Raw genomic sequence first — 22,981 nt, forward strand, 5'->3', positions numbered from 1 at the left:
ATTTATTTATTTATTTATTTATTTACCTGTCTATCCTTTTTTATTTTTTATCTTGTACTTCTTCTCGAAGACTGTGCCCAAAATTAAAATTCACGCAAAAAATTGACAACTGCTCCTTTTCTTTATTTCAGATGTGATTTTGTTCACGAAACACACCTTCAGATTTGAGACTTTAAGTTAACTGTTCTCTTTTTCTGCATATGTCTCTGCTGGCACTCGTCATGATATTGGTTCCGGAAGCGGAGAACCTCCATCTTCAGAGCTGTAGCGAAGTACAAAGAGAAACACCGCCCCAATTCTCATTGTCAAAAGCCTGTGCGCTATCTCTAAAGACAACTGTGGCAAACAGTCGACGATTAGCAACGTTCTACCATTGTGAACTACTGGCGCGTCGCAAGAACGGACTAGCCTTCAATTTTAACCCACAATTACGATCATGTCGTGTTTACGGATGTCCTGATACCGAAGACAGTGAGACGTTCCTGCCCGATCCAGGATATGATTACTATAGCCGGTACCTCAGAACAGATAGTAAGTACCAATTGTGAAAACACCCACTATAATCAAGTGAGGAAAATTCACTGTCGTTAAAACTGTGTTTCAAAATGTTATTTTGGATCTCTTTAGAACTTTAAAACCATTCCCTCACGAAAAGCATTGTTAACCCAGGAACACCGCACTTCTAAAGCTCATGCATGGGAAATGCAATGGGGCCTGACATACCTTGTCAGTATTTAGTGATTCATATAATAGTGTACGACTTATTACGCTTATTATTATTCTAATTATCTACCGCACAGTTTAATAATGCAGTAAAATAACTTTAAGGGCTTGGTACATTTGTGTATTCTTGTTAATTAAACCATTTATGTAATGTTACCAATGACACTTGAAAAATAATTGTACAAGATTGTTAACTTTTCACCAACTCTGTAGATCGATATTTTCGAGTTATTATACTGTACTCACAGTAAAAAATTCTCCTAATAATAAATCCATATTTTAGAGTAAGTATCTTTGACAGGTTTTTCTTTCTAGAAAATAGAATTTAGAGAATTGGTGTAAGTGAAGCATTAGTAATCCTGTAATCATTAAGAGGAGAATTCCTCAAGGCAGTATTATTGGACCTTTGTGTTTTCTTATATATATATATAAATAAGGCTTTTTGTGAGTGATCATCATCTTCTTCTTCTTCTTCTTCTTATTTTATGACCACATAGGATCACTTTAGTAAGTCCATCGTTCAGGTCTCTTTGAAGGGATTGTTACAGTTGGAATACACAATTAGTCACTGCAGAAATACTAATACACTGTTAAAAAAAACGGGTCCTCCCAGTACTTTTTCAGACGTTCCGAACTTCGTGCCCTTTTCTCAAATGAAAATATGCGTGTTGTTGGTTTGTTTCGTGTAAGGGTAAAGCGGAGGATTGTATTCTTGAGTTTTGTATTCAATTTTATCTTATTTGTGGTGTCTTCTGTTGTAAGGCCTTCAGATCCTCTCTTACTTCTCTGATCCATTTACATCCTGTTGTGGTGTTTTTTGAGACGAGATTGTGTTTCAGAAGTCTCGAGTCCTGCATCCTAATGATATGTCCAAAGAATTCCAGTCTCATTTTACCCATATTATCTGTAATGGGTTCTAGCTCTTTGTACACGACTTTGTTAGGTATTATCCGCCACTGTCCATCTTTCTGGTTTTTTTGTTGATGCAGGTTCGTCCAATCCTCCTTTCAATTTACTGAAGTCTGTCAGTCTTTGGTTGTTTATTCAGGTGAAAAAAATGTTTCTGCTGCATATGTAGCTTCCGGTTTTATAACTGTGTTGTAGTGTTTTATTTTGATGTTATACTGTATGGAGTAATAAATAAGTTACAAGGTTGTGAGCAACTGCAAAAAGACCTCGAGAATGTTGTGAGATTGACAGCAAGCAATGGTGTGATGAGAAATAATGTTAAAAGTCGGGTTGTGTATTTCACTAATAGGAAAAGTCCCCTCAGTTTTAATTACTGCGTTGATGGGGTGAACGTTCCTTATGGGGAGCATTGTAAGTACCTAGGTGTTAATACAAGGAAAGACCTTCATTGGAGTAATGACATAAACGGGATTGTAAATAAGGGTATTTATCTCTGCACATGATTATGAGGGTATTTAGGTGTTTGTAAGGATATTAAGGTGGAGGCGTATAAGTCTCTGGTAAAACCCCAAATAGAGTACGGTTCCAGTGTATTGGATCCTTACCAGGATTACTTGATTCGAGAACTAGAAAAATCCAAAGAAAACCAGCTCTATTTGTTCCGGGTGATTTCCGACAAGAGAGTAGAGTTACAAAATTGCTGCAAATTTGGGCTGGAAAGACTTAGGAGAAAGGAGACGAGCTGCTCGACTAAGTGGTATGTTCCCAGCTGTCAATGGGTAGATGGCGAGGAATGGCATTAGTAGACGAATACGTTTGAGTAGTGTTTTTAAAAGTAGGAAAGGTCACAATATGAAGATAACGTTGGAATTCAAGAGGACAAATTGGGGCAGATAGTCATTTATAGGAAGAGGAGTTAGGGACTGGAGATACGGAATCTGCCACCAGGCCAGGGCGACTGCCCTAAATGCAGACCATTGGGGTTCCAACTCCTTAACTGGAGGACCTCGACACAGAATATGGCTCTGTTACAAAAACTCTGGTAGTTGCAATGTCCTCAATTACATTGTCGGTCTCTAAATTCTCGATCACCACCTACATCCCTTTCATTGTCACCATCCTCCAGTTCTTTATGAGAGTCTTAATCTGGAACTAGCCATTTTAAACATCGCTCATGTACATTATACTCACCATAAACCAGACACACGTAATAAGTATTGGATGTCAGCATATTTAAAAAAATGCGCCAATACTGCAGGGGAAAATTACTGACGCATGAGGCATGCTGGGGTTTCTGGGACCCTGACCTGTATTTTCTGGTGTCGTCGGAATGCCCTCATTACAGTTGACATGTCTGAATGCCTCATTCCAACTGACATGTTGGAAGAACTCATTGTAGCATACAGAGAGGTACTAACCTAATTTACATGAACAAACCTAAATTCTACTTGTGAAAATACGAAAGATGTGCAATGATATATTTCCCGTCGGGTTTCTCAGACCCCACTGTGGTGTTCCAGGGTGTAGTAGTAGTAGTAGTAGTAGTAGTAGTAGTAGTAGTAGTAGTAGTCCTACTTAATTTGGTATTAAATGACGTTCATCAAAATACGTAGATAAGTGAGAAACTCCTTATGAGAAAGTGAAATTTCTGACTCAGAGCCCGATAACGTACAGTATTTCGAGTTGTTGTTGTTGTTTTTGTTTCATATATGAGGCTTAAGATTATTATTATTATTATTATTATTATTATTATTATTATTATTATTATTATTATTATTATTATTATTATTATATACACATTGTACCTTTGATGGCGGGACCTAGTGTCTTCTGGTATAGGCTAGAACAATTTTGTTACTTTTATTGATCTGTCCCCGTCTTATACTTGGCTTTGACAATACGAAAGTGACTGAAGTATGAGCGATGATAGTAATGCCACTCCCTATGCAGCCAGTCCCTGCTATGAATGGTGTAAAACTGTTGTTCATAGGGTCGGTTGGTGCATGCATTTCAGTGGGCTTGGCAGACTGATATGTAATAGCAACTTCTGGCTCGGTGAGGAAAGCAACGGGAAACTACCTCACTCCTCATTTCTCTAGTACACCTCTTCAGTGATGCCTAGGCCATCTATGACAGCTGATGGCGGAGCTGTTGAGGATCCAACCAGCCTTCGGGCTGATGACTAAACATGCATACACACACACATCTTCATTATAGACAGTTATACCTTGCAGTGTTCAGTCTGCAAACCTCTGTGAATTTCCTAAACGACGCCATACTCCTCTATTTGTAACTAGTTCTGTGGCCTCGTTTAGTTCTGTACCACTTATCTTAAAATTAAAAACTGAGTCTAACCCTTGCCATCTTGTTCTCCCTCTACTTCTCTTACCTTCCATGACCGAGACCATTCCTCTCCTAGGTAATCTATCCTCCTCCATTCGCCTCACATGAACCCATCACCGAAGCCAGTTTATGTGTACAGCTTCATCCATCGAGTTCATTCCTAACTTAGCCTGTATCTCTTCATTCCGAGTACCCTCCTGCCATTGTTCCCACTCGTTTGTACCAGCGATATGACACTTTACAATAATGAATTCAAAAAAATACCGAAGGAGATCCTTCCAAGAGAACGGGAAAACTCAAGTCCAACCCCGTGTATGTTGTTGTTTGAGTCATCAGTCGTTAGACTGGTTTGATGCAGCCCTCCATGTCACCCTATCCTGTGCTAACATTTTCATTTCTATATAACTGCTGCATCCGACATCTCCACTAATCTGCCTGTCATATTCAAACCTTGGTCTACCCCTATCATTCTTACCGCCTACACTTCCTTCAAAAACCAACTGCATAGGTCCTGGGTGTCTTAAGATGAGTCCTGTCATTCTATCATTTCTTCTGGTCAAATTTAGCCAAATCGATCTCACCAATTCGATTGAGTATCTCTTCATTTGTGATCCGATCTATCCATCTCGTCTTCAGCATTCTTCTGTAACACCACATTTCAAAAGCTTCTCTTCGTCTTTCTCTCTGAGTTTGTTATCTTCCATATTTCACTTCCGTACAATGCCACACTCCAGACGAAAGTCTTCAAAAACATATTTTTAATTCCTGTATCAATGTTCGAAGAGAGCAAATTTCTTTTCTTAGGAAAGTTCTTCCTTGCTTGTGCTAGTCTGCATTTTATGTCCTCCTTATTTCTGCCATCGCTAGTTATTTTACTACACGAATAACAAATACTCATCTACTTCCTTTAAGACTCAAGTTCCTAATCGAATGTTTCCTTCTTCACCTGACTTTGTTCAACTGCATTCCATTACTTTCGTTTTGGACTTATTTATTTTCATCTTGTACTCCTTACCCAAGACTTTGTCCATACCATTCAGCAATTTTTCCGGATCTTCTGCAGTCTCGGATAAAATAACAATATCATCAGCAAATCTCAGGGTTTTGATTTCCTCTTCTTGGATTGTGATTCCCTTCCCTCATTCCTCTTTGATTTCCTTTACTGCCTGTTCTATATAAACATTGAAAAGGAGGGGGACAAACTGCAACCTTGCCTCACTCCTTTCTGGATTGCTGCTTTCTTTTCGAAGCCGTTGATTCTTATCACCGCAGACTGATTTTTGTATATATTGCAGATAATTCTTCGTTCTCGGTATCTGATCCCGATCGCCTTCAGAATCTCAAATAACTTGGTCCAATCAACATTATCAAATGCCTTTTCTAGATCTACGAACGCCATGTACGAGGGATTGTCTTTCTTTATTCGATCCTCTAAGATCAGACGTAAAGTCAGGATGGCTTCATGTGTTCCTACATTTCTTCTGAAGTCAAACTGATCTTGTCCCAACTCATTTTCAACTTGCCTTACAAATAAAAAAGTGACCTTTTTTGAGCAGTGTATTAGTATTTCTCCAGTGACTAATTGTGTATTCCAACTGTAACCTCGTCTAATGAATCTGAGATGTGGTTTTCGGGGACACCTTCTCCTAAAGAGGTTTAAGAACAGAAAATGTGATTGTCCTTGGGACTCGAACCCGAAACCCCATTCTCACAGAGTCAACCGATTTCTCTATGACCGAACAAGTTAGTTGCACGGTTCGGGTCACGTAGCCGTGACCTTGCATTCGGGAGATGTCAGGTGAAATTCCCAGAAGAGAACCGTAATTTAATTTCTCCGATTGAGAACATGAAATTTATTCAAGCTCTTTATAGCTTTTCAGTCGTGAAATTACCAGTGTTTCACCCCAGTATGGCAGTGGGCACATCAGCATATTTCCAAGATGCTGGCGGCTAGTGCGTCGTAGAGAGTGAAGAAAGCCTAGGATGCTTGTAAACTTTAATGAAGTTATTGTTTAAAGAGGGGCTGCCTGGCTGAGGTGGTAAAGGCGTGCTCGGTTCGCCCGGAAGGACGTGGGTTCGAATCCCTCTCAGGAGGTGCACTTCCGGAGATGCACCTGGCCCTGAGGTTCACTCAGTCTGCAGCAAAAATGAGTACCAGGTTAATTTTGGGGGGCAAATGCGGCCGGGCGTAGAGATAACCACTCTACCCCATTAAATGCCGAAGTTACGGATAGTGGAAGCCTTTACCTTCCACCCCTTCAGGGGGACTTCATGGCCTGTAGGGAGATGACTTTACTTTACTTTTATTATTTAAATAAATGGAAGCAAGGTACAACCCCAGCATTTGCCTGGTGTAAAAATGGGAAACCTCGGAAAACCATCTTCAAGGCTGTCGACTGTGGGATTCGAACTCACCATTTCCCGAATGCAAGCTCACAGCTACGCGCTCCTAACAGCGCGACCAACTCCTTCAGTATAATATAGGCTACAATTCACCCTCGTAAATCTAACGATGTCGGGGTCAGGAGAGAACAAGCGTTGGCCGGAGAGGTGAGACAGATGAGAACCTTCGAATATTATGGAGAGAAATGGAATGAGTTCAGAGACTAGAAGTTATGTTTCCTTGGCGAAATAAGACTTCGCAGGCTTTGCAAACCGGAAATTGCTGGGTCAAAGGAGAAGAGAGAAAGATCGAGATCAAATAAGAAAGGGAGAAACCAGACACAAACAAGTGCAAGAAATTTCAGAGTCAAGTAAACCTCTGTAGTTAATATTAACTTCTCTCTAGCAGTAAATCTCTGGGAGAATGGATTGTAAGTCTACAAGAACTAAAGTTGGCACAGTAATTCATAACTTTGTATGGGAATATGTGCGAGTGAATGAGTTTTATAGATAGCTTATTGTATTCAATACCGAGCTCGATAGCTGCAGTCGCTTAAGTGCGGCCAGTGTCCAGTATTTGGGAGATAGTAGGTTCGAACCCCACTGTCGACAGCCCTGAAAATGGTTTTCCGTGGTTTCCCATTTTCACACCAGGCAAATGCTGGGGCTGTACCTTAAATAAGGCCACGGCCGCTTCCTTCCCACTCCTAGCCCTTCCCTGCCCCATCGTCGCCATAAGACCAATCTGTGTCGGTGCGACGTAAAACAACTAGCAAAAAAAAAAGTTATTCAACGGTTATTCTTATATAAAACAGGTTCGCCTGTTGTATGGATCTCAAGTTTTTCATGATGGCTTTATTTATTTATTTATTTATTTATTTATTTATTTATTTATTTATTTATTTATTTATTTATTTATTTATTTATTTATTTATTTATTCAAGGCTTCTACGAGCCAAAGCTCATTCAGAAAAGGCAATACAACTTGTATACGAGGACAGGCAACTTACAAATTTATGAACGAAATATAAGATAAAATGAAATGCTTATTCTACTAACTATACACAAAATAACTAGTAAAATAAGTCTCTACAAACACCATACTAAGAATTTATACTATTTATAATATTATGATTGCACTTCAGATAATGAATCCATCTCCCCAGTGGTTCGACAGTGCTTGCGAACTAGAATGATTAGAATGACTTAAATAAAATACTAACACTATACAAATATAAAAGCACGGCAACATACAGTACAACGTGTATGAATAAAATATAATAAGTTTTCATTGTACTTGTATTGGGGATACACCTTCCTCGGGCAGTCAAACTGCGCGCCTCCTCTAAGGACATCTATGTAAACAAACTTGAACTTGTGTACTACAAGGTACTTTGGTCTTCAACTGTCAGATGTCTCTACCATCGGTTTAATTGCTCCCTCTAGCAGGCTAAACTTTAATTATTTCATAAATAAATGTTTACTTTCGATGGTTATAAACCTGGTTCTGAGGATTGTTTTCTTTTTTTTAATGTTCTGAAGTTGTTAACACTTCAGCTGGCACCTCCTCGATTGTAATCAACCTATCAAAAATTTGGAAATATTTTTTCTAGCCAATTAAAACCGGGGGTGTGTATTGGAATCCATCCTATCAGTAAAGAGTTCTGGAAGCTTCTCCTTAAAGTACTATAAAAGCAGGATCCTTTAGGGCCGTACTGTCTGAATTGCTCCAGTCATTGAGTGCGGCGTATCCGAAGGGAGGCAGGGGCGCGGCCTGCGTTTGGAAGGCCCAGCGACTCAAGGCAATGGCAGAATTTTCTTAGACATGTGATAGCTCTTGTGTATAATTTGAGGAGAACGTTTCAACCTCTTTTATTTATTGTAAATTTCTAAATCTGGTGGTTTAAATGTAGAATTTCGGCAAGTCTGAGGACTCTGTTCTATTCCATACTGGGAAATATGTAGCGTAAGGGAACAAAGAGTGATGATCCTCTGTCGTTTCCCATTCAACCTTGGATGGGGTGCCTAAAGTTTTCAACACCTCTAAATTTCCTAAATCTTGTTTGGCGTTAATGTTTAAGTCACCCCGGTGTAGTATAGAATTAGCCTCTGTATCTTTGGGCTATAAGCCCACTTAGGGTTTTAACTATTTCTATAAGGATGGCAAGTGTTTCGCCTTCTAGCCTTTTGTTAATGGCCGGTTATGTGCAACCTTTTTCTTTTTACACTAAGGCCACTTAGTATGAGCGATTATGCCCCTGTACGTTTATTTCTGTGTGTAATGTGTTTCTGCTGTTAGTTCCCTTTGGTAACAGTGAACCCTATAACTATTGAGCAATATATATGCCCACATTGGGGCAACTGGGTGTAAATATTTTAATTGAGGACCACCAATAGGTTGTCAGGTGGGACCTGAGCGCGCCATAAGAAATGGATGCCTGTGCGAGGCTGGACAAGGGTACTTTTGGAGCATAGACTCCCATGTAGTGTAAATGATCGGAGCTAATAGTGTTCTTGTAAATTCTGTACCTGTCAAGAGCAATAACGCTATTTTCTATGTAAACCAGCCAAACAGTTCATTATCTACACTTTTGTACCTGATTTTTGGCCTTCTAAGACCCTGTTATTGTTAGATCTGACGAGTTCATTAATGTTGTTCTGATTTCATTCAGATTTTCTATTTCTCCATTTTAAATTAGAAAAATAGAAAATAAATAAAATTTCAAAATTTGTTTTGTTAAGTTCTGCTCTAGGTAATTCCTTGTCCAGCCATTCAACTCACACGCTTTATATCCCTCTGTGAGCCACTAAATTTCCTTAACAAAACTAATGAAGTTCTAATTTTCTTGAAAATTTTGTATAATACACAAAATAAGTAATACATCGAGTCTTTACAAGAACTGGGAAATTACGTATATTATTTATAATGTTATTATTGCACAATAACATTAGGTAATTTATATTAATTGACATATTATAATATAATATGTGTACACGATAAACATTTCATACTTGGAGATCAGATGATACAAAGGAGTCGAAATTCCGTATATATTGCAATTAGCGTGATGATGAGTAAAAATGGGATTTATTTGGTATTCTTGACTTATTCACGAGGTAGTCTGTATAAGATCCAGAGCAAACTAAAAACCACAGACGTTACTGTACGGTTTACTTGGAAAAAAATGTAGTTGTTTTTCTTATTTCTATTTCTTTACCTTTTAGAACTGACGAACTACACATGTGTTCCAAATGTGGGAATGTTCCATTTACACAAACATCGACTTAATTACACGATGGCGTTCGAAGTCTGTCTCAAAGAAGGTTCAACATTAGCTGATGTGACAAGCGAAGTTCGGACCAATGGGTTATCCAGACTGATTGAGAAGGAAGGCATTCATGAAGTGTATGTTGGGATGGATGACATGGCAGAAGAAGGTCGATTTGTTTCTGCAGGGGGTAAGTACTTCACAAACGATCTAAGGATCTCTAGGACATCATCACCACCACCACCACCATCATCATCATCATCATCATCATCATCATCATCAGTCAAATCTATCATTATATGATGTGGACTCTTCAAGTTTGTCAACAAGATAATTGTTGCTGTCTGGATCATCTGTCCATAGACTGGTTTGATGCAGCTCTGCATGTCACCCTATCATGTGCTAAGATGTATTCTATCTCTTCTTCTGGTCAAATTTCGCCAAATCGCTCTCCTCTCAATAATTCGATTTCGTATCTCTTCATTTGTAATTCACTTGTGATGATGATGATGATGATGATGATGATGATGATGATGATGATGATGCTTGTTGTTTAAAGGGGCCTAAAATCTAAGGTCATCGGCCCATTTCGTAATTCGATCTACCCATCTCACCTTCAGCATTTCTCTGTAACACCACATTTCGAAAGCTTCTATTCTCTTTCGGAGCTAGTTATCGTCAATGTTTTACTTACATACAGTGCCACACTCCAGACGAAAGCCTTCAAAAACGTCTAAATCAATGTTCGAAGTGAGCAAATTTCTTTTCTTAAAAAGAGCCTCCCTTGCTTGTGCTATTCTGCATTTTATGTCCTCCTTACTTCTGCCATCATTCGTCATTCTACTACCCAAGTAACAATATTCATCTACTTCCTTTAAGACTTCGTTTCATAATCTAATATTTCCTGCATCACCTGATTTGATTCGACTGCACCCCATTACTTTAATTTTGGATGTATTTATTTTCATCTTGTACTCCTTCTCCAAGAACAGAACCGAACCATGTTATTTCTGTTCCTACCCATTAGGGTAGGCGGGTTATCAGCCAAACCAGTGGCTCTTGGACCATTGTAATAGGACTACTATTGTTTTTTCTTAATTTTGATTAGTCGTATGTTTGTACATACGTAGTGACTTCTTGTTGAGTTTATTTTATCCTCTGGCGCAGAGATCACCACCACCAACCAAGGGTCAACCCAGGGCAAAACCGCGTAACACCGCACCCACTATAGTGGGCCCCACTAGCCTCCCGTTTATTGAGCAAAAATTGTGTACATTTTTACTATATTTTTATATATACAGACATGTACAGGTTTGTATTTATTACTTGTTTTTCTTCTGAAAATGTATTTTGCCTCTTCTTTGGCTGTTTCACGTTTATCAAAATTTACATATATATATACACAACTGTTATTGAATTATATACATTGTCGTATTTGAGTAGGTAGTCTGAAGCTGAGTTTTTAGTGCCACTTCTTCGGCATTATTATTTTATAACACGTGAATTGGCAAACATTTGATTTGCATTATAATTATATATTTTTTGTACATTATTTTCATTAACATATTTTATTGACCCGGATAGAATTGGAAATTGAAGAAGGAAAAAAAAGAATAATAAAAGGAAAGAAAGCAAGAAAGAACTTTCAGTCTGAGTTAAAAAGAGAGTTTGTCCATTAATTTGTTTACATACGTTTGCCTGAAGAGAAATTGGGGTTTTAAATTGCTATATATTGAGCAAATTATTTTTCATTGAATGGTTATGTAAAATTTAAATATTGGCATTGTTTTGTAAAATTATTACTGAATTTAGCGCTGAATTTATTGCTTACTATTGCGGTATTGCGGGTAGTATCACTTCACTTCACTTTGAGATCTGTATTTGTGACAGCACACACTTGGCCGGTACAGTGAACAGGTGGTGTGTCACCGTGGCCAGGAGCATCTTAAACGTTTGTATTGTTGTGATTGTTGAAAGTTATTGAAATGATTTGGGACGGTGACAATGGAGTATAGGTGAAAGTTACATGATGGGAATATTCAGGTGTACGGTTATCGTTTAGGTTGGCGATGGCTAGAGGTGAGAGTGTGAGGGCTTCTCTTATTATAAGGTTGTTATGGAAGGTGCTTCTTGTCAGATATTGGAGGCGTAGTGTATGTAGATTTGACATGATTTTTTGGAAAGGTATTATAAGGAAGGAAATTGGCGGAAGGTATGTCATAAGGTAGACGATGTGCTATACGTATGGCGTGACGGTCGAGTCTAATGAGTCTAACGTGTTCAGTTGAGTGAGCATTAATCCATGTCAGGGAGGCGTAGGCTATTAAGGGTCGGATGAAACTCTTATAAACGTTAATTATTTGGGTGGCTTTTAATCCCCAGGTGTAACCTGTCAGGGATCGAAGGGCTCGGAAACGGTTAATAGCTTTTCTATGGATATCTGCTAGGTGGTGGTTCCATCGCAGATTATTTGGAAGTTCAATTCCTAGCTATGTTAGTAGGTTGGTTTCAATCAAGGTTATACATTGTTATATGGACTTTGTGACGTGGAGGCCAGAGACGGGATTTATTTGGAAAAACTGTTAATTGGGTTTTGGTAGGATTGATGGAGATGTGCCCCTGGTTGAGCCATGCTTCAAGAGTGTTCAGGTATTTTTTGTAGTATATTGTTAAGGAAGGTATAGATAGGGATGAATGCTAATATGGAAAGTTCATCAGCATATTGATATAGTTGTAGTGGTGGTGCTGGATATCGTATGTGTATAGTGTATAAAGGAAAGAAGAAAGTTGAGAGCCTTGCGCAAGACCGGAGGTTATGGGGAAGGTATATGAATGGTTCCATTAATATTAATTACGGTTTCCTAGATTTAAGGTAATTAAATATCAGTCTTATAATGGTGGTAGGGAGGGGAGATGACTGATTTTGTATAGAAGTCCTTCGTGCCAGACAGAATCGAAGGCTTTGTTAACATGTAGGGATATTAGGGCGGTTGGTTTACGGGATTTGGTGTAGGTGTTTACGGAGGACGTGATATGGAATAAGTGGTCGTGGGTGGAAAAGTGGGGTCGGAGAAGATGGGAGGAGATTGAGAGAATGTAGGTATCGTGACATTCTGTTATATAATATTCCTTCAAAAATTTTACTGAGAACGGCGAGGAGTGAGATAGGCCTATAGGAGTGAATGTCGGACGGAAGCTTTTTGGTTTTAGGAATAATAAGAGATTAGATATGCCCCAGTGTTCTGGAGAAACTCCGGTATACAGCATAGTATTATAAATAGAACAAATAATATGGAACTTCTTTAATATGACGGTAAGTGATGTTATCAGGGCCGCGATCGGTAACGCAAAACTTTAGAATATCTTGAGGAGTAATTGGAGCGTTTACTGAAGGAAGGTTGTAAATGGGGAAGATCTACCAAACCAAACCCTATGGCACTACAGCCCTTGAAGGGCCTTGGCCTACCGAGCGACTGCTGCTCAGCCCGAAGGCCTGCAGATTACGAGGTGTCGTGTGGTCAGCACGACGAATCCTCTCGGCCGTTATTCTTGGCCTTCTAGACCGGGGCCGCCATCTCACCGTCAGATAGCTCCTCAATTCTAATCACGTAGGCTGAGTGGACCTCGAACCAGCCCTTAGGTCCAGGTAAAAATCCCTGTCCTGGCCGGTAATCGAACCCGGGGCCTCCGCGTAAGAGGCAGGCACGCTACCCCTATACCACGGGGCCGGCAATGGGGATGATCTGAGTTATTATATTGCAGCATTGTAGGTTCATCAGGATGCTCGTATCGTGGTATTTGTGGGGGGGAATACATTAGAATAGCGGTCGGCAAAGACGTCTGCTTTTCCTTTATCTGTAGCTAGGAGGATTGGGAGCAGCATGTATGGGATAGGTAGGGCGAGGTTTGTGAGTTTTAGTCAATCTTCAAAATGTAGTCCAGAACGTTTTGCAATCGTGCATATCAGAAAGTTCTAAACAAGCGGTAGTCCATTGGCTTTTGTTTTATCGCTTTAATATTTATGAGCATGCATGTCTTAGTGTTCGTTTGTGTTCACGTAAAGCCGTGTTGTCACGGGTACGTACGTTTTAATAACGATAGCGCTTTAGGGGGAAATGGGGGTTTGGTAGGGTGATAGGAATGTCGTGGAATGTGTAGTTGGTTGGCTGGTATTATTGCGTGCTCTCTAGACTGATCAGTAGGTTGTCAAGAAAGTAGGGGGAGGGGTGATCTTAAGAAGATCTCTTATTGTTTGGCGGTATTGTTGCCAGTTTGTTTGAAAATTACGTCTAGTGGGAGGAGGGCGAGTGTATTGGTTACGTAGTTATAGGATGTGTTAGGGATGTTAATGAGTTCTGGGACGTGGTCTGAGTCCATATGTAGAGCTTTTTCTATTGCTGAATTAGTGAAGAGGAAGGGTGAGAAAACGAGTTCATCAGGAGTGGAGTTGGAAACAGGACGGGTCTGGAAGAGGAAAGGAATCTGTACGCCCCGGACTTGAGAAATTACTGTATTAAAATCATTAGATTGTGTTACGTTGTTCAAATCAATATTAATATCGGCCACAAAGACGTAATTACGAAAGGTTGAATCTATGAATTTGATGAAATCGATTGGAAGAGGAGATCTGGGTGGGAGGTATATTGTTACTATTGCTATAGTGGTATTATTTATTTATTTATTTATTTATTTATTTATTTATTTATTTATTTATTTATTTATTTATTTATTTATTTATTTATTTATTTATTTATTTATTTATTTATTTATTTATTTATTTATTAATGTCTTTCTGTACATGGCGGGGCTCAGGCTATGAAGCCTGCTATTATGCCAAACCATATAATTATGCACCTGCATAAACATAATATACTGAACATTATAACTACTTAAACAATAAGTTAATTATAATTTAAAGTTAATGTGAAATGTAAAGCATCATAAAAATCATTTTAACATTTTAAAATTAATTTATAATATTTACTATTATTAAAGCTATATCTCGAAAAATATAAACTATAATGTTTCTAACCTTACATTGACATTTTATTCATTTAACTTAATAATCTAAAATTTAAGGGTACTTCTAAGAGTAAATCAATCTGAGTGTAGGTAAAATTTCCAGCACATTCTTCTGAATAGCTTTAGGTTGCTTATGTCTCTAATTTCAGTCGGGAGAGAATTCCAGGAAGGATTCTATTATTAATAATTCTGTGAAGTTATTCCAAAAATTATAAGAGAAAGATTTGGTTGGCCACACCTCCTCGAGCTTGCCCTGGTCTGTCCGTTCTGTCAAAGTGTAATAAAGTAAATTGTGGTCTTTCTTTGAGAGTCAGAAAAGTTTCATTTACGCTAAATATACCCAGGTCGTACAGTGAAAGAGAGGTGTCCAGTACAGCACTACCTGTGTTCAAAGTACAGATGTTATACGGTGGACAAGTTTTATCCATCAACAGTCCTTTCTGCGAGCCATAGGTCTAGCCGACTGCTATTTCAGTACTGCCACTCTTTGAGCGATGTCAGGAACCTTAGAATCTGAGCGTATGCCGTCTGCTCTCTTTCTGTCTCTTCTTGAGAAACCCAACATTGATCTTCCTATTCCTCTTTGAGCTGTTCTAAGTTTTGTTTGACAAATTCATTCAGCGTCCAGGCTTAACACCCGTAAGTTAGGACAGGGAGGATGCACTGATCAAAAGCTATTCTTTTCAGGTTTACTGACATAATTGACTTAAAGACGTCTGAGAACCCCAATACTCTTTCCAACTCAGCTTGATGCGGCGACATATTTCTGGTATTAGATCCCCCTTCGTGTTGACAAGTTGCCCAAGGTAGGTGTATTCGCTGACATGTTCTAGTAGGATGTAGGATGTTTTCAACATGTACTGGGACCCATTTTTTTACCCATAATGTTCGTTTTAACATGGATATGTTTTGGAGCTGGGGGTTTAACTGACATTAGCGTGGACATCTTTGCGGGGACAAAAAGCCAACACTGTTACCAGGCAACCAAATGGATGGAAGAATGGCGCCATTTTGGTGAAGGGAAATACATGTTTTTGGAAGATATTGATGTTGCACATATTAGACCTAAAACGACAGGTTGTAAACAAAACAATAGCGAATAATGTTAACGGGAAAACATTAATTAAGATTCTGAACACTGCGGTAAGGGTGTATTCTGCCCGAAGGCAGGTCCGAACTTCCGCAGATGTGTACCTGAGCCGGAGTTTACGTACGGCAGGGTGGCCAGTTCCTTTCCGCTCCTCCATTCCCTTACCCCCCACCAACAGCGCTTGCCAACCCATCCAAATCTTGACCACGCCCAATGTTGCTTAACTTCGGAGATCTCACGGGATTCGGTGTTTCAACACGGCTACGGCCGTTGGCAACACTGCAGAAGGTAGAGAAATTTATTTATTTCGATTTATCGGAACTCGTTATCTCCCCTGTGGATGGAGTCAAATGATGCATTATCTGTATTGTACACCATGCATGTCGTAAGAGGCTGCTAAGAGGGGGACAACCAACTCGCTCTCTCATCTTCTAAGCCACAAAACATATCCATGATTCTATGTTTTTCCGTGTAGCGGGGAAATTTACATTTATATTTTATTGGAAGCTTTATTGTCAGGCCCACTTCTCGGAATGTCGATGCGAGGTCGCTGACTAAGGACTGGAGTTCCTCATAGTCATTAGCCAGTGGTACGATGTCATCCGCAAATGTCAGATTGTTCACATTTTTCCATTGCTTCGGATTCCCTTTCGTGCCAGTTTACTTTAGATATAGTCATATCTTAACTCGGCTGTGAATAGCTTGCTTAACGCTTCTTTCAATGAGGGAACTCATTCTCTGTTCTATAACATCTACAAACGCTGAAGGTGTTACGAAGGAGTTTGATGCAGCCGGTTTCTGCGGATGTCTACGTTATTATTATTATTCATTCATTCATCATCTGTTTACCCTCCTGGTTCGGCTTTTCCCTCGGACTCAGCGAGGGATCCCACCTCTACCGCCTCAAGGGCAGTGTCCTGGAGCTTCAGACTCTTGGTCGTGGGATACAACTGGGGAGTATGTCCAGTACCACGCCCAGGCGGCCTCACCTGCTATGGTGAACAGGAGCCTTGTGGGGGGATGGGAAGATTGGAAGGGATGAGGGAAGGAAGCGGCCGTGGCCTTAAGTTAGGTACCATCCCGGCATTCGCCTGGAGGTGAAGTGGGAAACCACGGAAAACCACTTCGAGGATGGCTGAGGTGGGAATCGAACCCACCTCTACTCAGTTGACCTCCCGAGGCTGAGTGGACCCCGTTCCAGCCCTCGTACCACTTTTCAAATTTCGTGGCAGAGCCGGGAATCGAACCCGGACCTCCGGGGGTGGCAGCTAATCACGCTAACCACTACACCGCAGAGGCGGCATTATTATTATTATTATTATTATTATTATTATTATTATTATTATTATTATTATTATTATTATTATTATTATTATTATTATTATTATTATTATTTCCTCGTCATGCCCAACTAAGGAGCGCGATTGAACTTATTTAGCCGATGTAGTTGCGTTTTTTCTCCCAAAATCTGTCCATCTTCTTGCTGTGGCTTTTCTTGCGATCTTCTGACCAGGATTTGTTGATGGTAGTGCTTGGATGATGTTTAAAGCGGTGATTGTCGACTAATTTTCTGAACATAGATCTGTCTAATAGAATGTTATCTGTGATGCCTATTTCCTTAAGATCTTTTCCAACATCGAGCAGCCAGTTATTTGTTGCTTTCATTGATAGGGCTAGGTTCAAAACTCCTTCGTCCAATCTCTGATTACTAGAGCCTCTGTGGCTCAGGCGGCAGCGCGCCGGCCTCTCACCGCTGGGTTCCGTGTTTCAAATCCCGGTCACTCCATGTGAGATTTGTGCTGGACAAAGAGGAGGCGGGACATGTTTTCTACGAGTACTCCGGTTTTCCCTGTCATTTTTCATTCCAGCAACACCCTCCAATATCATTTCATTTCATCTGTCATTCATTAATCATTGCCCCAGAGGAGTGCGACAGGCTTCGGCAGCCGGCACAATTACTATCTTCGCCGCTAGATGGGAGCTTCATTCATTCAATTCCTGAACCTGTCGAATGACTGGAAAGAGGCTGTGGATTTTCATTTTTTTCTGATTACTCATTCTGAGAATATGTCCATATTATTATTATTATTATTATTATTATTATTATTATTATTATTATTTAATCCGTTTACCCTCCAGGGTTGTTTCTTTCCCCGGATTCAGCGAGGAATCCCACCTCTACCGCCTCAAGGGCAGTGTTCTAGAGCGTGAGACATTTGGTCGGGGATAAACTGGAGAGGAGGACAAGTACCTCTCCCAGGCGGCCTCACCTGCTGGAGGAGAAGTGAGAAACCACAGAAAACCACTTTGAGGATGGCTGACGTGGGAATCGAAACCCCACTCTACTCATTTGACCTCCCAAGGCTGAGTGGACCCCCTTCCAGCCCTCGAACAGCTCTTCAAATTTCGTGGCACAGCCGTAAATCGAACCCGGACCTCCGGGGGGTAGCAACTAATCAAACTAACCATTACACCACAGAGGCGGACAGGATGTCTATGTACCCATTATAATTGGAAAAACAATTGATATCTCGCACCGTTGTCATTTTATCAGCTGCTGAAGTTAGTCTGTCACATCGTTTCGCGGACGATTCAAATTAGCTTTACGAGGTGATCTTGCTAAATCTGTCCCTGGCTTAACACCGGTTTGAGAGCCATGCCGAGAAAGCAGCACCAAACATAAACACACCGTGGGTTTCAGTCGATGTCACCGTAGAGCGATCCTATCAGCACGGAGGTCCGTGTTCAAATCCCTCCCCTGGAGAAGTTTTATTTCTTGTACTGGCGTTCTCAAGCCGGTCATAAGCCACATGCATATTTAGCAACACCGCCTCGTAAAGCCCATCTGAAGTCGCCCGCGGAGCGATCTGATTGATGAACTTCAGCAATTGACAAAATTACAACGGCGTAATATATCGATTTTTTTCAAATTATTAATCAGTTTGACCAATCCTCAAACGCTCATGTAGCGGTTCACGTTGTTCCCGACCTCCCTGTATAGCTGACTGACATGGTCAATGGGTTCTCACCAAGGCGGCTGTGGTTCGAAATTCCACCAATGTGTATGGGATTTTTGAAATGAAAATTTAGTACATATGGTTCAAAATCCACATAAAACTGAAGTTCCTGTGGCTACGATCACGATATCAACAGTCACGTATAACTAAAGTTATTTCGCGATATTTTCTCGTATAACTTTTCTTCGCGTTTTCTTTCTCCTTTCGGTGCTTATCTAATTATTTTCCACTTCAACGTAGGATGATGATCACGCGGTTTTTGTACCTTATAAAAAACAATCATACTCACCGGGCGAGTTGGCCGTGCGCGTAGAGGCGCGCGGCTGTGAGCTTGCATCCGGGAGATAGTAGGTTCGAATCCCACTATCGGCAGCCCTGAAAATGGTTTTCCGTGGTTTCCCATTTTCACACCAGACAAATACTGGGGCTGTACCTTAATTAAGGCCACGGCCGTTTCCTTCCAACTCCTAGGCCTTTCCTACCCCATCGTCGCCATAAGACCTATCTATGTCGGCGCGACGTAAAGCCCCTAGCAAAAAAAAAATCACAACAAAGATCACCATCACCATTTAACTCGTTATTATGACAATTGAAGAATACGTCAGTCTCGCGTCAGTATATTTACCAGCATGTAAAAAGTACGTCCGCCTCTGTGGTGTGGTGGTTAGTATGATTAGCTGCCACCCCCGGAGACCCGGTTTAGATTCCCGGCTCTGGTACGAAATTTTAAAAGTGATACGAGGGCTGGAACGCGGTCCACTCAGCCTCTGATGGTCAACTGAGTAGAGGGCAGTTCGATTCGTACCTCAGCCATCCTCGAAGTGGTTTTCCGTGGTTTCCCACCTCCTCCACGCAAATGTCGGGGTGGTACCTAATTTAAGGCCACAGCCGGTTTCTACCCTCTTCCTTGACTTTTCCTTCCGATCTTCCCATCCTTCACAAGGTCCCTGTTCAGCATAACTGGTGAGGCCACCTGGGCGATGTATTGGTCCTCCTCGCCAGTTGTATACCCGACCAAATGTCTCACGCTCCAGGACACTGCCCTTGAGGCGGTAGAGGTGGGATTCATCGCTGAATCGGGGGGAAAACAACCCTGGAAAGTTTACGGATTTAATAATAATAATAATAATGTAAAAAGTACGTACGTTTACAAGAAAAAATCCGGAACCTCGGCATCTTCAAAAACCGTAAAAGTAGTTTAGGATGTGTATGTTATTGGTTTTACGTTCATCTAACTATTTTTCCAGTCGGCCCCGTGGTGTAGGGGTAGCGTGCCTGCCTCTCGCCCGGAGGCCCCGGGTTCGATTCTCGGACAGGTCAGGGATTTTTCTCTCGACCTGAGGGCTGATTCGAGGTCCACTCATCCTACGTGATTAGAATTGAGGAGCTATCTGACGGTGAGATGGCGGTCCCGGTCTCGAAAGCCCAGAATAACGACCGAGAGGATGCGTCGTGCTGACCACACGACTCCTCGTAATCTGAAGGCCTTCGGGCTGAGCAGCGGTCGCTGGGCAGGCCAAGGCCCTTTCAAGGGCGTTAAGTGCCGTGGGGTTTGGTTTGGTTTTAACTATTTTTCCACTCCTAAGTAGTTATTGGAACGTAAAGTCAGTAACATTATACTATTGCAGTGTATGGTGTGCGAGTTGCAGGAATGCCAAGCCACGACTTCGCCACGACTTCGCCACGAACCCTATAGTCCAAGAAGCATAAGACATCGAAAAAGCATTCCTTCTTAACTCTCGTGACAGAAAAAAGAGATGATCTGACTATTCAAAGTATTAGCTAAAAAAAATCCACATTTCTAGATAGCCCTTTAGGCAAGTAACTCAATGTTGAAAACAACCTAGGGGTATGAGCTACGAATTTTAAAAGACAAAGACACTTCCGTACAGGCCATGAAGGCCCTTGGAGGAGTGGAAGGTGAAGGCTTCCACCATTGCTAATCGCGGCACGTGATGGGGTAGAGTGGTTAGCTCTACGCCCGGCCGCCTTTGCCCCCAGGAATTAACTTGGTACTCATTTTTGGTGTAGGCTGAGTGAACCTCAGGGCCATATGCACCTCTGGAAGTGGAAATCTCGTTTCTTAAATTTTTACGAATTCCTGACGGGGATTCGAACCCACGTCCTTCCGGGCGAACCGAGCACGCCTTTACCCTGCTACGAATTTTAGGTAAATATAATATAATAAAGCATGCTTTTTTTTTTTTTTTGCTAATTGCTTTACGTCGCACCGACACAGAGAGGTCTTATAGCGACGATGGAACAGGGAAGGGCTAGGAGTGGGAAGGAAGCGGCCGTGGCCTTAATTAAGGTACAGCCCCAGCATTTGCCTGGTGTGAAAATGGGAAACCACGGAAAACCATTTTCAGGGCTGCCGACAGTGGGGTTCGAACCTACTATCTCCCGAATACTGAAAAATAAAGCATGAAAATATATTCTTTACATATTCCTAAAAATTACAATCCTTTTCTTAATCAGCGTTATCTGGTCGATTAGATTAGCAGTTTTCCTTTTTTTACCAGTACGAGTGCTAATAAGGCAATGCAGAGTTTCACTTAAACGCCACGACAAGCGCTAATGTGAGTCAATGCAGAGTTTCACTTAAGCCCTTATAATATTACATTCGGTATGGACATTTTTCAAAAATCAAAAAACTTCTGAGAATATTGAACCAAGGAACACATTACAGAAAGAATTATGTAAATACAATAATTTGGCTAGGATACGAATCAAAAAGAAAACGGGTAAACAAACGAGTGATTTTAGGCTGTTTTTCCGAAACTCCATTTAGGCCGAAAGTGATTTTAGAAATGTGTTTTTTTAATTTGACTAGCAGTTTCCTGCTGGATCCGTCCCCAGTGTACAAAGTATGGTGTTGTTCGTTACTATCCTCACAGATGTATTGTGGCTACTCCGACCACTACTCTTATACTTACATCTCCTTCACACAATATACATAACATTTGTTTGAGCGCCAGTTGCTTTTTTAAGAAAAACAACAAAATTCGGTAGAGCATACCTCTTATATCAATTATCTCAAGGCGTGAGGTGATAAACTCACATATCTGGCAATATACAGGGATATGGATCAGGACAATATTAAATTACTGTTGCATTTCCACAATTGAGGATTGTACATGGAACTGGAATCACTTATTATAATTAAAAATAAAACTGAGTTTATGACTAAATTTACGTCACCATGAACAATCATTGACGTCTTTTAATTTAACAAAAGAAATATATCGTGAGATTTGCGGTACTAAATAAAAGGAAAAATTTAAGCTAAACAAAAAAAAGCTATTGGCATGAACTTGAAGTGAGATGTGATATCGCCGCTGATTACACTCTTCTTCATGTTATGAATGCATAACATGTCTGATGCTTTAATTACCTGTTGTCTGCATACACCGCTGTTGAACTTGAAATTCTTGGGAAAACCTGTGAGCTGAAGTCGGGAGCCGTCTGTTGTAATCTTCTTATATAACAGGGAGTTGGCCTACATACCATGTACGCGTGTAGGGAGCTCCGATGTAATTACGTCCACTCAATATATTTTAAATAATTGGAAAATATTATTGAAACATCTTGTGAAGTCCATCCTCACAAGAAGATGATGTTTCTTTATCAGCATAGTACCCGTCTCTGCTCGGATACAAGCACCACTTGTAGACTTCCTCGATGATTACCTCTTCAAACACAACTCTTAGCTCTGACCATCACACTAAGACCACTTCTTCCATTTGATACATCTGACTGTTACATATGATCTGCACGATATGAACTGCTTATGAACTGAGTAAGAACAGAATACCTCTCCCCACCGTTGCCTCGACTTTATATAACCTCGCGATGACGACTCATCTCCCCACTCACTGTTCATCCCTTCCACTTCCACATACCGTAGCTGGCGAATACTGACACTTGGTCGCAATCACGTGTCCACGCACTGATGTCATCAGTCAAGTGTTGTCTAAGCGTACCCAAGCGGTCCGAAAATGACTAGGCCGAATGCGTCACCGGGAAATCTCCTTGTACACAACATTCCCAGTTAAACATAGCCTCGATTGCAAAATACTATGCCAGCTCATCTAGCCAAAGTTACAAGCCACAGCATGACAATATGAAACCAACAAATCTCACTTACTACAATACAGAATAATTACAAACATATTCACTTAACCTATGATGAAATACAATAATATACGTGATACCTAATTATTACA

General features: G+C 40.6%; 1 protein-coding gene across 1 annotated transcript in view; it reads left to right on the top strand.

Annotated features, from left to right (window-relative positions):
• The first annotated feature begins 200 nt into the window (after positions 1-200).
• Positions 201-22,981, top strand: part of LOC136872198 (uncharacterized) — a 51,118-nt gene continuing 28,337 nt past the window's right edge. Inside the window, exons 1-2 of the mRNA XM_067146033.2 lie at positions 201-531; positions 9,583-9,816. Of these exons, the coding sequence (XP_067002134.2) occupies positions 201-531; positions 9,583-9,816 (565 nt within the window). The remainder of the gene's footprint in view (positions 532-9,582; positions 9,817-22,981) is intronic.

The sequence above is a fragment of the Anabrus simplex genome, chromosome 4, assembly GCF_040414725.1.
Source record: "Anabrus simplex isolate iqAnaSimp1 chromosome 4, ASM4041472v1, whole genome shotgun sequence".
NCBI classification, from domain to species: Eukaryota; Metazoa; Arthropoda; class Insecta; order Orthoptera; family Tettigoniidae; genus Anabrus; species Anabrus simplex.